Source organism: Kogia breviceps, chromosome X (assembly GCF_026419965.1).
Source record: "Kogia breviceps isolate mKogBre1 chromosome X, mKogBre1 haplotype 1, whole genome shotgun sequence".
NCBI lineage: Eukaryota > Metazoa > Chordata > Mammalia > Artiodactyla > Physeteridae > Kogia > Kogia breviceps.
The window spans coordinates 11,879,676-11,895,355 of record NC_081330.1 but is presented as its reverse complement, the minus strand read 5'-3'; the positions used below and the strand labels follow the sequence as shown (position 1 = coordinate 11,895,355).

Sequence of the window (15,680 nt, the reverse complement as noted above, 5' to 3'; positions counted from 1 at the left end):
GGTAACTCTGCATTTAACTTTCTAAGGAACAAAAAAATTGTTTTCCATAGAGGCTGTACCAAGAGCAATGTATGAGGGTCCCAATTTCTCCACATCCTCACCCAACTTATCTTCTGTTTTGTTGATTATAGCCATCCTGTTGGGTTTGAAGTTGCCTCTAATTGTTAATTTGATTTGTATTTCCCTAATGACTAATGAAGCTGAGCATCTTTTCATGTCCTTATTGGTCATTGGTATACCTTCTTCAGAGAAATCTCTACTCAGATCTTCTGCCAATTTTTAATTGGGCTATTTGTGTTTTTTATGTTGAGTTGTAAGAGTTCTTTACATATCCTATTAAAAATCCCTTATCAGATATGATTGGCAATTTTTTTCTCCTATTCTGTGGGTTATACTTTCGCTCTTTTAACAGCACCTTTTGATGCAGAAAAGTTTTTAATTTTGATGAGAATCAATTTATTGCTTTTTTTCCTTTGGTTGTTTGAGCTTTAGGTGTCATATTTAAGAAACCATTGCCTAATCCAAGATCATAAAGATTTATACCTACGTTTTCTTCTACGAGTTTTATAGTTTTAGTTCTGTGGTCGATTTCTGAGTTAATTTTTGTGTATGATTTTTGTGTAGGGATTCAACTTCATTCTTTTTCACGTGGGTATCCAACTGTCCCAAAACCAATTCTTGAAAAGACTGTTCTTTGCCCCATCAAATTGTCTCAATACCCTTGTCAAAAGATCAATGACCATAAAATTGAGGATTTATCTCTGGACACTCAATTCTAATCCATTGATATATATGGTAGGCTTAATACTGGCCCCCAAATATGCCCACATCCTGCTCCCCAGAAATGATGAATGTTACCTTATATTTGGCAAAAAAGACTGCAGATGTGATTAAGGATCTTAACATGTAGAGATTTTCCAGGATTAGTCAGTGGGCCCAATGTAATTACAAGAACCCTTATAAGAGAGAGGCAGTAGGATCACAGTCAGTAGAAGATACGATGATGGAAGCAAGAGCTTGGAGTAATATAAGGAAGGGGCTATGAGCCAGAAATTCAGGTGGCATCTAGAAGCTGAAAAAGACAGGGAAATGGACTGTTCTCTCTGAACTTCCATAAATAACCAGATCTGACAACACCTTGACTTTGACCCAGTGAGATCGATTTTGAACTGCTGACCCCTTCAGAAGCATAAGATAATAAATTTTTTATTTTAAGCCACTGAATTTGTAGCAACTTGTTACAGCAGTAATAGAAAACTAATTCAATCTGTCTATCCACGTGCCAGTACTACATTTTCTTGATTACTATGGCTTTGTAGCAATTTTATTTATTATTTATTATTATAGGCATAATGATGTACGGCTGAACTCTAGAACTTATTTTTCATGCATAACTGAAACTTTGTACCCATTGAACAACAATTCCCCACTGTTTTGGCTATTCTGGCAAGCTGTATCATGTTATAGTTCAATATACCACTATTTAATTGTTACCATAATTCTTACTGTTGGATATTTGGGTTATTTTCAGTATTTCACTATTATAATAAGGGCAAAAACTATAGTTTGAGGTAAATTCTTTGTTCATTTATAATCATCAGCTTAATTTCTATGTCAAAAAAAATGAATTTTTGAGGCTTTTGATAAGACCTAAATGACCTCCAGAACTCTGTACACCCACCAACAGTAAATGTGAGTACTCTTTCCCCACACTCTCATCAACCTTGCTATCAAATTTTAGACATAGATTAGACTATAACTTTAGATGTGAAAGATAAAGCTATAAAGTTAGTATAAAAAATATAAGAGAATATTTTTTTGACCTAGGGGCAGGGAAATATTTCTCAAACAAAAGTTTAAAAACACAGATTATAGAAGCAGAAACTGATGAATTTAATAGATTCAAATTGGGGATGTCTATTCAACAAAGTATAAGAAAATCACAAAGTTAGTTGACATATGACAGAATGGGAAACAATTATGTACAATGTCTAAAACTGATAATGGATTAATATCTAGAATATTCAAGGAAAATCTTCAAATTAACAACCCCAGAAGAAAAATGGGCAATGGTCATAAGCAGGCAATTTATAAAAGGGGAAATTCAGAAGTCTGAAAAGTATACAGAGACATGTTCTAACTCATAACAATAAGGTAAACATCAATTAAAACAAGATCGCACTTTAACTCTTTTAAATTATTAAAAATTATAAAGGGATAATTCCAAGAATTGGCATGAATGTGCAGATATAGAAATCTATACGCACTGCTGGTGGGAGTGCAGACTGGTGCAGCCAACCTGGAGAACAATCTGTCGGTGCTTAGACAAATCAGGAATAGGAATAGCCTACGACCCAGACATTCTGCTCCTGAATATATATCCTAAGTAAATTACCACATTATTCCATAAGGGTACTCAGAAGAAGGTGTCCACCGTGGCGATATCTGTGGAATCAGAGTGTTTTAAGCAATCTAGGTGTCAATCACTGGGAGAAAAGCTAGGAAAAAATGTGGTACCTATACACCAGGCAGCAGTTAGAAGCATTAGACTAGATGTGTGCCTAGCAATATAAATGGATCTTAAAATGATGGGTTTGAATTTAAAAATTAAAGAAACACAAAATATATAATATACTCCCATTCATATAAATTAAAACGTATGCGAACTGAACAGAATAGAGAGTTCAGCAATAAACTCACATGTACAGAGCCAACTGATTTCTGACAAAGGTAGCAAGGTAATACGATGGGGAAAGAATAGTCTTATCGATCAATAGTGCTGGAGAAATCCACATTCATAAAGAACAAAAAATTAACCTCAAATATTAACCTCACTTCATATACAAAATTTATCCAAGATATATCACAGACTAAAACATAAAAGCTAAAACTATAAAGCTTTTATAATCTCAAATTAGTGTTCTCAGGACGGTATTTGTTTACCCTCCCAGAGGTACCAACAGTTCAAACAGAACTTCAAGAGGAAAGCAATGCTTAGCACAAAGGAAAACACTAATGATGGAGTGTTAGTTTGCTACTGTCACATAACAAATTTTCACAACCACAGTGGCTTAAAACAATACCCATTTATTATGTCTCAATTTGGTAAACAGAAGAGCAAGAGATCTCAAGTGAGGTCTCAGCTTAGTGTCTCCCAAGGCTGAGGGGTCAAGATGTCAGCCAGCTAGGCTCCTATCTGGGGGCTCTAAGGAATAACCCATTTTCAGACTCACTAAGGTTGTTGATAGGATTAAATCCCATTTGGCTATAGGTCTGAAATCTCTGATTTCTTGCTGGCTCTCAGCCAGGAATGGCTCTCAGCCTCTAGAGACCACTCTTTCCACATGCCCCACCACCGCCCATGCAACTTCAAAGCCACCAAGGCTTCATCAAATCTGTCACGTACTCTGAACATCTCTGACTTCTCCTTTTGCTATCAATTGGAGAAAACTCTCTGTTTTTAAAGGATATGCCTGACTGGATCAGGCCCACCCAGATAGTCTCCATATAATAATATCAACTGACTTGGAACTTTAATTACCAAAATAATCCCACAAAGGATCTAAAAGTTAAATTGGAATTGGAATCACAGCCCAGAAAAATAAGCCAGGACCTGTGTGATAGGTCTAACAGTGACTGCCTGCTAAATGGGACCCAGAGTCTACTAACGTAATAGACAAAATGTCCAGAATACAACTGAAAACCACTCATCATGCTAAGAACCAAGAAAATCACAATTTGAATGAGAAAAGATGATCAAGCGACACTAATACTGAAATGAGTCAGACGTTGGAATTATCTGAGAGGGATATTAAAGCTGGTATCATAAAAATGTTTCAATAATCAATTACAGATGATCTCAGAAAAAAATTTTAAAAGTAGAAAACCTCAGCAAAAATGTAAAAGCTATTTTTTAAAAAAGAAGAAAATGGAAAATATAAAGCTGAAAAGAATAACTTGAAAAAAAAAAACCTCTGGAGAGGCTCAATAGCAGAGGGGAGATGACAGAAGATCAACTCAGTAAACTTAAAAGAGACCTCAACAGAAATCACCCAACAATAGTGAATTCACAGAATTTACTTAATAAGAGAGAAAACATAGACTAATATAAATGAAAAGAGACTCAGAGACCTGTGGGACAATAAAATACATGCAACACTGGTGTCATTAGAATCCCAGATGGAGAGGAAAAAGAAAGCGGGGCCAAAGATATAATAGCTGAAAATTTCCCAATTTTGGCAAAACACACAAATTTACAGATTCAAGAAACTGAGTGAACCCCAGACAGTATAATGCCAAAGGAATCCATCCATGCCAGCCAAAGCACATCATAACTAAACTTATGAAAACTGAAGACAAAGAAAGAAAACGATAGCTGCCAGAGAAATTTGACACAATACCTGTAGAGGAGGACCAATTTGAATGACAGATTTCTCACCTGAAAACATGGAGGCCAGAAGGAAGTGGTTCATTTTTCAAGTACTGGGGGGAAAAAAAACAGTCCAACACAAATTCTATATCCAGTAAAACTATCCTTCAAGCATGAATGGCAAACAGAGGCATTTTCAGACCTATCTTAAAAGAATGGCTAAGGGACGTTCTTCAGTGAGAAGCAAAGGATAAAAGAATTAGATAGGAAGATCTAGCAATGCAAAGAGAAGAGATATGGATATATTCATTAGACTATCCTTCTCCTCATGAGTTTTATAAATGATATTTGATAATTAAAACAAAAAATAGCACTATCTGGGTATCACAACAATGATATTTAAAAGTGGAGGTTAATGGACCAAAATCAAAGTAAGGCTTCATACTTCACTTGAAGTGTTAAACACTGATACCAGTAGACTATGACAAGTCACATGTGTATATTGTAAAACCCAGAGCAAAAGCTATAATGATCATACAATAAGATACATTTTTTTTAAAACCCTATAAATAAATCAAGATGGAACTCTAAAAATTTTTTCAAGTAACCCACCAACAGGCATGTAAAGAGAACAGAGAAATGAGAACAAGAGGGGGAAAAAAGAAACAAATAATAAAATGGCAGACTCTTATAAAGCAGAAACTAACACACCACTGTAAAGTAATTATACTTCAATAAAGATGTTTAAAAAATGGCAGACTAATCCACTAACATATTAATAATCATCTTCAATATAAATGGTCTAAATACATACCTATCAGAATGTCTAAAATAAAAAATAGTGATAACACCAAATGCTTGCAAGGATGCAGAGAAACTAGACCACTGATCCATCGCGGTCGGAATGTAAAGTGGTACAGCCGTCCTGGAATATAGTTTGGCAGTTTATTTAAAAACCAAATATTCAACTCTCACATGACCCAGAAACTGCATTCCCGTGTATTTATCCCAGAGAAATTAAAAAGTTACATCCACATAGAAACCTGTACATGAATGCTGAAAGCACATTATTGCACTAGCAAAAAATTGGAAACAATCAAAATGTCCCTCAGTAAGTGAACAGTTAAACAAACTGGCATATCCATACTCCTCAGCGATAAAAAGCAACTACTAAAACATGCGGCAGTCTAGACGGATCTCAAAGGCATTGTGCTGAATGAAAAGAGCCAATCTCAAAAGGTCACATACTGTATGATTCCATTTATACAACATCCTCACTACAGAGACCGAAAACTGATCAGCAGTGCCAGGGGTTAGGAATAATTGGAAGGAGGGGGAGGGGTGTGATTATAAAATAGCAGCACAAGGGAGACCTTTGTGGTGACATAACTGTTAATGATAATTGTTTTGTATATTGATTGTAGTGGTGGTGGTCACATAAATCTATGCATGTGATAAAATCACTCAGAATTATACACATACAATAGACCAATCAATGTCCACTACCTGGTTTTGATATTATACTATTATATTTATGTAAGATATAAACATGGTGAAAGGTATATGGGACTTCTCTGTATTGTTTTTGTAATTTCCCATAACTGTAATTATTTTAAAACAAAATTCTGAAAGATAAGATCCAAGAATTCTCCTAATTTTAATGCCACAGATCCGAGAATCTCAATGAACCCCAAGAATACCTTGGCTCATTGTAGCCCAATTGCTGAAAAGAAATGATAAGAATATTCACTGCCTTCTCATCAGAAACAATGCCTGCCAGAAGGCCAACAGGATGACTTCTTCAACGTGCTGAAAGAAAAAAGTCAACCCAGAATTGTACATACAGCCAAATTACTTTTTTTAAATGAAGGTAAAATGGAGACATTTTCAAATAAACAAAAGTTGAGAAAATTCATCAAAAGATGACCTACGCTATCAAAATTATTAAAGAAAATTCTTCACAATGATGAAAAACTGTAACAGATTGAAATTTGGGTCTACACAAAGAAATGAAGAATATGTGACTAAATATAAAATATCTTTCCTCATTTTTAAATTTCTTTGAAAGACTGTTGACTGCTTGAGGCAGAATAAGGTAATATGGGGTTTACTGGGAGATCAGGATGGACATATACACACTACCATGCATAAAATAGCTGGCTAGTGGGAACATGCTATAAAGCACAGGAAGCTCAGCTCGGTGCTCTGTGACGACCTAGATGGGGGCGGGCGGGATGGGGGGGTCCAAGAGGGAGGGGATATAGGTACACATATAGCTGACTCACTTCATTGTACAGCAGAAACTAACACAACATCGTAAAGCAATCATACTCCAATAAAAAAAATTTTTTTTAATTTAGGAATAAAGTGTATCACAACAACAGCACAAAGAATGGTAGGTAAACGTTGGTATACTATTATGAGTTTTTTTATATTACATGTGAAATGGTATATCAATATGAACTATTACGTAATAATATTTATAACATTTATTTTCTATACACAAGTATATACGCATATACATACACTCATACATACATGTGTTCTGAGACAGGGCCCATATGTTTCACCATACGGGTACACGGCACAACAAAGTTTATAAGCTCCTTGTTATGAGGAGGAACATAAAGGATCCACCAGGTGACTCGAGACATATCAGCAGTGGAGACGTTTTAAGTTGGGTGACAAAATGACTTCATTCTTTCCATCTCTTTACCTTTCAACTATATGACATTAATGCTCCCTGACAAGGATAAGATGGATCCTATGATGATTTTTGCTGCCACAGCAACTGCAGCCATTATACCTCCCCCTATTCTAATGATGGGTCACTTCCTGTTTCAGCCTCAGATCAGCCACAGTGACAGAAGCCCATGGAATCAGAGGTGAAGTTTAACAATGGCCACTGCCTCCTCTCTTCATTGAACCCAAGAGGACATCGGAAACAGCCCAAAGACCCACTGCGGGAGATGGACATTGTTTCCCAGAAGTAAATACAGCTCAGCTTGTACTTTGGAACAATTGTCAACCTTGCTACTTGCACAATCTACTAGCAAAGGTTATGCGGTGCCTGAACACGATCATGGCAGAATCACCGGGCCTCGTCACCATCTGCCTCTTCGGATATCTACTCAGTGCCGAATGTACAGGTTTGTTTCCTCTATAAAGATACATTCAATGTGCTTGGCTTTGGGATATAGAAACGTCTGGGGCTGCCTTCTTCATTAAATAATGATTACAGGATTTGACCACAATGTTTAAGATTCTACTAGTAAGCATGTGGGTTGGTGAGTACTAGTTCTCTGGTACTGGTTCTTCCGCATTTTTAAAACTAAATAGATTTACACTGTTTATAGTACATTTTTTTAATGGACACTGTTGGGCTTATGATTTGACAATGTAATTCCTTAGAAAAGTCGTCTCCTTGGTTCAAAAAAAAAATTAAAAGGGGGAAATGTTTTAGCAAGGAAACAGCTGAATGTGGAGAAAAAAATCAACTGTCATTTTGTGGGTTTTTAACTCATTATTTTGAAATCAAAATGGGAAACATTAAAGCAAAAACAATGGTTTTATTTACACAAAAAGTTTGATTTTAAGACGATGTGATTCAAAATTTTAGAACTATTTAATGAGTCATGCCTCTAATTTTTAGTCTATAAAATTATATACCTTCAATTGAAAGCTTTAGTTAAAATACAAACTTTTCATTAGTAAGTTGTTATTTATCACTGAAGTTTTCCATGGGTGAGGAAGAAATTATTTTGTCTGATTCTAAACTTCTCGGAGTTAATACAGGGGGAAACTCAATACTCACTTGAGCTCTTAGGACAGCAAAGCAAGTCCAAGAATTGATGTCGCGTAGGAACTTAGTTAAAGCAATTTACATCACTTGGTTTTTTTTTCACAACTTTAGTGACTTTATGCATTCCCCAAAGGCAGGCACATAGGGAAGAAATTACCCCATTTAGACAAACAGCATGTTCTCACAGGAAGCATTTATCACACTTACTTGTCAACCTATTATAATCAAATCTAGTAGTTGACAGTGCAAGGATCAGGGGTGCCAACCCTAAGCATCCCCAGAAAGCAGACTGGCCCATGGTTCCCACTCCAGACATGATGTCACACTGAAATGCAGAAATAATGGTACGAGAATGCAGAGGTTAAATCAAACCAGCAAACTGGCTAGAGTCAAGCAATAAAGAAATTCAGAACGAACGCTCACAAAGTAGGACAGAATGCTAAGTCTTTACACACATCTCATCAGTGTGAAATCTAGGAGGACAAAGGATCCAAACCCTTCCTTCAAGATAAGTGCTGAGATGGAGGTTTTAAGAGGACTGCTGCCCCCTTGAAGACCTCAGATGTAGGAAAAAGGATGGATTCAGAGGAAAAAAGAAGGTCTAGGATTTCAGAGCTTGGGAACTAATGACTAGAAGAGATAAGCCAGAAGGGAGGTTAAATATACGACCCTCAGACAATGGTGAGGAGAAAGGCAGTGTGATTCCGGAGTCACCTTAGTCGGAGATAACAGGTTCTTAAGCAGAGCGCCAAGGGGTCTTCCCTAAGCACGGACAGTGTTGACGCGGTGCTCTCCTCTGCTGTTGAACCACCACTGGCTTCTAAAAGCAGTTTCTATGAATGATTTTCTGAGATGTTGCATTTTCATGGCTGCTGCCCTTAGATATTATTGCATCAATTTAGAATTTTGAAATCAAATGTGTTCCATAAAACCAATTCAGTTTTGTAAAGCATATGGACCCAACCTGTCTTTCATTTAGAATGAATGAATGAAATAAACGAAAGACGAAGCCTTCAGTCCACACGCTTTACAAAACTTTACAAAACTTTACAAAACTAGGTGACTACTACGGTGCCAGGTACTGTGGCAAGGTACTAGGGGCCTGGGGATAAACCAGATTCCCTCTTTGACCTAAAGCACCATGAGGTCAGCCGAGAGATTTCAATATAACGTGAGGAGATGTATACCGGGTGCTAAAGGGGCACAGAGAAAGGAACACATGAACTGGGGAGACACTGACAGAGAGACAATATTTTGAGCTGGGTCTTACAAAATAACTAGGTACACTCTCCTTAAATGACTGATCTAGGTCATCCTATGAAGAGAGGATTACTCACGTGCAGAGATCCAGATCCACAAAGAATGTGAGGTCCTTCAGGAAATAAGTATGTTTTCAATATTGAGTATGACAGGTGAGGCAGGGTCAGGTCATCAGATAAGGAAGGCCCTAAATTAAGGAGTTTGGACAACAGGAGGCAATGTGGAGTCATCAAACGTGTAAACCTGAACACCACGGAGGGCTGACTCAGGCTGCCGGGCCTGGCAACGTTCTCATGAACTGTGTGAGGAAGGGGCGGCCAGACAAGGGGAGACCAGTCTTGAGGCTACTGTAATCATCCACGGAAGGCACGGGGGCCTGAACCTGGACATTAGCTGTACAGACAGAGAAGAGGGAATGGAATGCAAGTGACACTGAGGACGTGGAAATGATATGACGTCACCAGCTGGATACGGAAGGGGAACGGGTTTAGAGGAAGGGGCAAGAGCATGTCTTGAGCATTTAGGGTACAGCACGGTGCCTAAGAGCACGGACTGTGCGATCTGACCGCCAAGGTCTAAATTCTGGCTCTGACACGTCCCTTGGGGCAAATCACTTAACCTCCCTGAACCTCCGGTTTTTTGATTTACGAAAATGAGACGACAGCACCTCTCTCATGGGACTGCCGTGAGAAGGGAACGAAATAATGGATGCAAAGCACCAAGCACACTGTCCAGCACCACAGAAGCATTAGATAAACATCAGCTCTTAGCAGCCACATGACGATGGACAGTTACAAAGCTGCGAAGACAATCTGGAATTCCGAAGATATATCTGACTAGAGATGGATGTTCGGAAGCCACTGTCGTATAGGCAGCAGTCACAGCCACGTGTGTGAGGATCCGGGGAGTGAGCATGGATCTTGTGGCACCTAGTCCAGTGCCTGGCAGCAGTGAGTGCTCAGAAAAGTGTGTTGAGTCGGGGCTGGACTAGGGTGGGGCAAGCAGGGCACACGGGGCATAAACAGACTTGCACACACTGAGAGAGAGGGACTCCTTAGATGCTGTGCCCTAGGGGCCTTGTTTACCTCACCCCAGTCCAGTGAAGAGGGACAAGGCCGAAGCTGGAGGCCGGAGCCTGGGAGAACTCTGAACATATAAGGGGCAAGCAGAGGAAGGGGAATGAACGGATGCAAGTGGTGGATGAGTAACGAGAATCAGAGCGAAGAGGAGAACCAGGAGAGAGTGATTTCATGAAAAGAGCACCCTGAAAAGGGAAAGATCAACAAGTAGAAACGTTTCAGAGCAGGCAGGACATACAGAAGCTCAAAATTACCCTTTGGGAGGCCACTGCTGACCCTGACAGGAGTCATTTCGTTATAATGGATGGCGGTAAAGACGAGAAAGAGCCACGGAAAAGTGCATTAACTCAACAGGGAATTGAGAAAATTAGGAAGGCCGACCAGACGGAGGAGTAGAAAGGAAGAGAGAAGACCGACATACACCAGCCTGTACACATTATCTCACTGATCCTGTCAGTAACGCTGGGAGGTGGACAGTCTGATGGTACTACTGTTATACCCATTTACACTGGACAAAGCTAAGCTGCAGAGATTCCGTGACTTGCCTGAGGTCTCACTGCCAATAGCTGCTAGACACGTGATTCAAACCCAGGGGTGTTGGCTCTGACTCCGAACCCCCGTTTTTCCACTAGACCGCACTGTAAATGGACACAGACACAGATGCTACTGTAGGAGCGCCCAGGGCCAAGCACGTGAACTGGCAAGCAGAGACGAGGGCCTGGTGGAGGCTGGGAGGCGTCGAGATGCCACGGCACCCATATGCAGCTTGGGACTTTCGCCCAGGGCGCCTGGCTGCCTGGGAAGGGAAGGAAGAGGCAGCTGGCAGCATTGACCTAGTGGCTGGGATTGCGGGGTACTGCAGCACTGAAGAAGGGGTGAAGGGAACTGAGAAAGCTGTCAAGGGAAGAGTTGAAGAGAAAAGGTCTAAGTTAAATTCAGGGAAAAAGTAAAGCCCAAGGGGACCTGAAGAGCAAGAGAAAAGTGAGAGGCCGTCAAGGGACTAGAAGGCTCCATAAAGCGAACAGCTGCAATGGAAATAAGGAACTTCGGTTTGTTTCTTTTCCTTTCTTTTTTTTTTTGGCGCTAATGAGAAAACAGTCCCAGAATGCCCTGGAAAGTTCATGTTATAAACACCTGGTCCTGTTGAGATGGTATCAGACAGTCTCCAGAAGAAAGGAATAACTCCAGGCAACCTCCTCAGTTCCTGTTATTAGTTATAGATACAGATACTACAGCCACCTCTCTCTATCTCGAGAGAAACACGCACAGACGCAGAGAGTGAAACAGAAAGAAGAGACTGAGATTGGAGAGCGGCGGGGAGGGGCTGGGGTGAATTAGGTTAGAGACTTCAATCCTCCAGAGTTCAGGAGTGCGTTCCTAACAGGCTAGACAGTCAGAGCTGAAATAAACCACATCCTGAATCCCAGAGAAAGACTTATGTCACTGGAATGCCTAGAACACGTGCCAACTTAAGGGGCTGTGAGTCTGAAGGTTAAAAAAAACCATGAATGCAGTGGGTTTTCTTTAATATCTAGTGAGAGACAGCAGGGTTGCGTTTAGGCTTCTGCTTTTCCAAGGGAAACGTGCTGCAAGGTCACTTGGGCAACTGCGTCCTGTAAACACGCCCGGCCAGCATGATGGATCACCTTGCAAGGATCTGCAATTAGTTATTTTCAAATGATGACAAAGTGTGAAGTTAACTGCTTATCTGAGAACTTTCTTTTTCATCCAGAGTAAATTCAAACATGATTGAAAATCTGACCTTTCGTTACGAGTTCTCTTGACTAAGAGTAAAATTGAATTTTAATTCCCAAATCTCCATGTGTATATAGTACCATGAGAACATCATAGATTTTGACTCCATGCCCCAAAGACAAATTGGCTTTGGGATTACTTGGATTAAAAAGAAAGCCTTTCTTAAGAGATGTATTTAATTTTCATGATGTTTTCTTTTGCTTTTCAATTTCAGTTTTTCTCGATCGTGAAAATGCCACCAAAATTCTGAATCGGCCAAAGAGGTATAATTCAGGTAAATTGGAAGAGTTTGTTCGAGGGAACCTTGAGAGAGAATGTAGAGAAGAAAAGTGTAGTTTTGAAGAAGCACGAGAAGTTTTTGAAAACACTGAGAAAACTGTGAGTATTTCCACATAACATCATTCAGATGCAGAGCAAAGAATAGAAAACCTTTAAAAAGAAAAGGGTGGGGGGAACCATACTTGTCTTTGGAATTTTAAAATATCTATACATACACGTGTTTTATAAATGTTATAATAGAGAAGGAATCAAATCGAAAACATTTTAAATAGTACCATTAATTTGTTTTTCTTTTTCATTACAGACTGAATTTTGGAAGCAATATGTTGGTAAGCAATTCATTTTATCCTCTAGCATACGAAACATTTGAGAATTATGCAATTTTTTCTTCTATGTAAAGAGATAATATATTAAGCTCTGTCAAAAGGGCTCAGAAAAATAAGTCCAACTCTTTTTACCCACAATTGAATGGTGAGAGACTCCAGGTTTGTGCCAGCGTGGGAGATATCCGCTGGCAGATACGCTTACTCCTTCCTAGGGCTTCAAAAGGAGCATCGTTCCACCCCAGGAGTCTGGAAGGGAGAGACCAAAGCGAATTGCATCTGGGACTGAATGAGAGTCCGCCGTCCTCAGCAGAGAATCAGAGAATGCTCACTGACTTAAATGCATACTGCTGAAAAGTACTCCTCCTTCTGGTGGCCTCCAAGGCCCTCCTGGCTGCCCAGCCCCTCCTTGCCTGCTGCCCCTGTGACCTCCTCTCCCCTCACACTCGCTGCTGCTCCTTGCATGCTCTAGGAATGCTTCCATTTCAAAGTCTTAGACCTGATTGTTCCTTTCATGTACAAGGTTCTTCTGCCAGGTTCCCCTAGGCTCACTCACTCACCTCCTTCAGGTCTTTACCCAAATGTCACCCTCTCAATGAAGTCCGCCTTGATCATCTATTAATACTTCAGCCTGCCCCCCCATAACCCCAGCACTTTAGATACCGTATCCTGCTCTATTATTTTTCATAGCACTTTTCACCACTGAGGTATCATATAATGGTCTTACATAGACTACTTATGTCTCCCACCTCACTAGAATGCAAGCTTCATGTTGGCAGGGGTATTCAACTGCTTTGTTTATTGATGTAGTCCTAGTACCTCGAACAGTATCTGGTACAGAAGCACTGAGTAAATATTTGTTGAATGCGTTGACCAAAAGGAGGAAAAGTCAAAACTTTAATGACAACTGAGTTTTAAAACTAATTTAAAATCCAGCAGCAGGATTTTGAGGCAGTGTAACTTTCCCAGCTTGATTTACCTAAGACCATTTGCACGGACAGAAACTAACCTGGACAGCCAACTCACTGAATTCCATCAGTTTTATTTTCCAAGATTCTATTCTATAGACACTAATGGACTTATTCATACTCTTGTAACTCATAATTTCTCCACTTTGCTTTTTAAATCATGAGGGAAGAAGAGGTCCATTCCGTTACATTTGCTTTATCTGCCTTTCCTCGTTCTTAGTAACGAATGCTACCACGCCAACTCTCTACTAAAGTATTGCCCAACAGTTGGTCCAAACAAGTCTTTTTATTCTCTATTTCTAATTTATTTAAAATCTTGAATCTTGTATTTTAAAGCAAATCAATTTCTACCTTTCCTCCCAAAATATTCCTGGCTGCATTTAAACTCTCACGGTCCCTTCATTGCCCACCCCCACACCCAGCTGGCCCCCCACCTGTGAGTAGGGGTTCATCAGTACCTCTTAAACACCATATTTTGAAGTTGGCTCCCTGCCTTCTAGGTCACAGCCTGTGTTGTTTACTGTAACTCAGGTAAAGATACCTGGAAAACATCAAGGGCATGATTCTGTTGTTGACCTGAAACAAAACAGACTCCAGCAAAGATGGGTTTATTCAGGATAAGCAGAGAATTGCAATTCAGGGTCTACAACCACCATGAGCCACGTGCAAGTCCCTGCATGGCAGGGGGCAGACAACTCGTTTAGAGAGGGGAAAAGCAAGTGAGGAGGGCTACAGTAAACAAAGAGTCCCTGGCTTTTCATTGGCTGAGTCCTTGCCAAGAAAGAAGAGGAGTCTGTCTTCTTCCTGGTGGGCTCTGCTATCATCACAGGGCATGAGAGCTCTGCCTTCCAGTCTCTTGACTCTATTTTTTTTTTAAATAAATTTATTTATTTATTTTTGGCTACGTTGGGTCTTCGTTGCTGCGCGCGGGCTTTCTCTAGTTGCGGCGAGCGGGGGCTATTCTTCCTCGTGGTGCGCGGGCTTCTCACTGCGGTGGCTTCTCTTGTTGTGGAGCACGGGCTCTAGGCGCGTGGGCTTCAGTAGTTGTGGCACGTGGGCTCCGTAGTCGTGGCTCGCGGGCTCTAGAGCGCAGGCTCGGTAGTTGTGGCGCACGGGCTTAGTTGCTCCGCGGCACGTGGGATCTTCCCGGACCAGGGCTCGAACCCGTGTCCCCTGCATTGGCAGGCGGATTCTTAACCACTGCGCCACCAGGGAAGTCCCTCTTGACTCTATTTAACTGAGGTTTCTGTTTATTAATTTTTTACACTGTCACTACTGCTTTGTCTGCTAAAAATAAAACAAAAACAAGAAAAGAGAAAAAGAAAACCCAACTCCACGGCTTCTTTTCACTTTGCAGTCGAGATTCCCAACCCCCCCAGAATAGCCTATGCTGTTTCTCCCTGTATGGGCTTTCTCACATGGTAGGGACACAGGCCCCCTCACTCCCACCCTACTCTCTTGTATCATCTCACCAAGTAAGGAGCCTGGTGAAGAGGAAACACCGCCCAACCACATCAGCCAGCATCTGCCCGGCCCTTTACAGACGGCCTGTCACCTTTAATCCTCACACCAACCCTGTGAGCAAAGCACTGTGAACCTCATTTTACAGAAGAAGAAACTGAGGTGTAGGGAGGTTAAAGGACTTGTCAAAGGTCACCCAGCTAGGGAGTCATGGAGCCCAGAAGAGCAGCCAAATTCTCCACTGCCCAACCCCCACTTTCTCTACTACCCCTCCCGGCCTTCAAATCTAAATGCAGTTATTCATTAAACCACCACCTGGTAGGCTTAAACAGGAAGCTCTCACTTGGCAAGGTCTTGTCCCTTGTTGTCTTTGACCCCTACAGT

General features: G+C 40.5%; 1 protein-coding gene across 1 annotated transcript in view; it reads left to right on the top strand.

Moving 5' to 3' along the window:
- The first annotated feature begins 7,430 nt into the window (after window positions 1-7,430).
- F9 (coagulation factor IX) overlaps window positions 7,431-15,680 on the top strand; it is a 29,742-nt gene continuing 21,492 nt past the window's right edge. Inside the window, exons 1-3 of the mRNA XM_059049923.2 lie at window positions 7,431-7,518; window positions 12,480-12,643; window positions 12,849-12,873. Coding sequence (XP_058905906.1) covers window positions 7,431-7,518; window positions 12,480-12,643; window positions 12,849-12,873 — 277 coding nt within the window. The remainder of the gene's footprint in view (window positions 7,519-12,479; window positions 12,644-12,848; window positions 12,874-15,680) is intronic.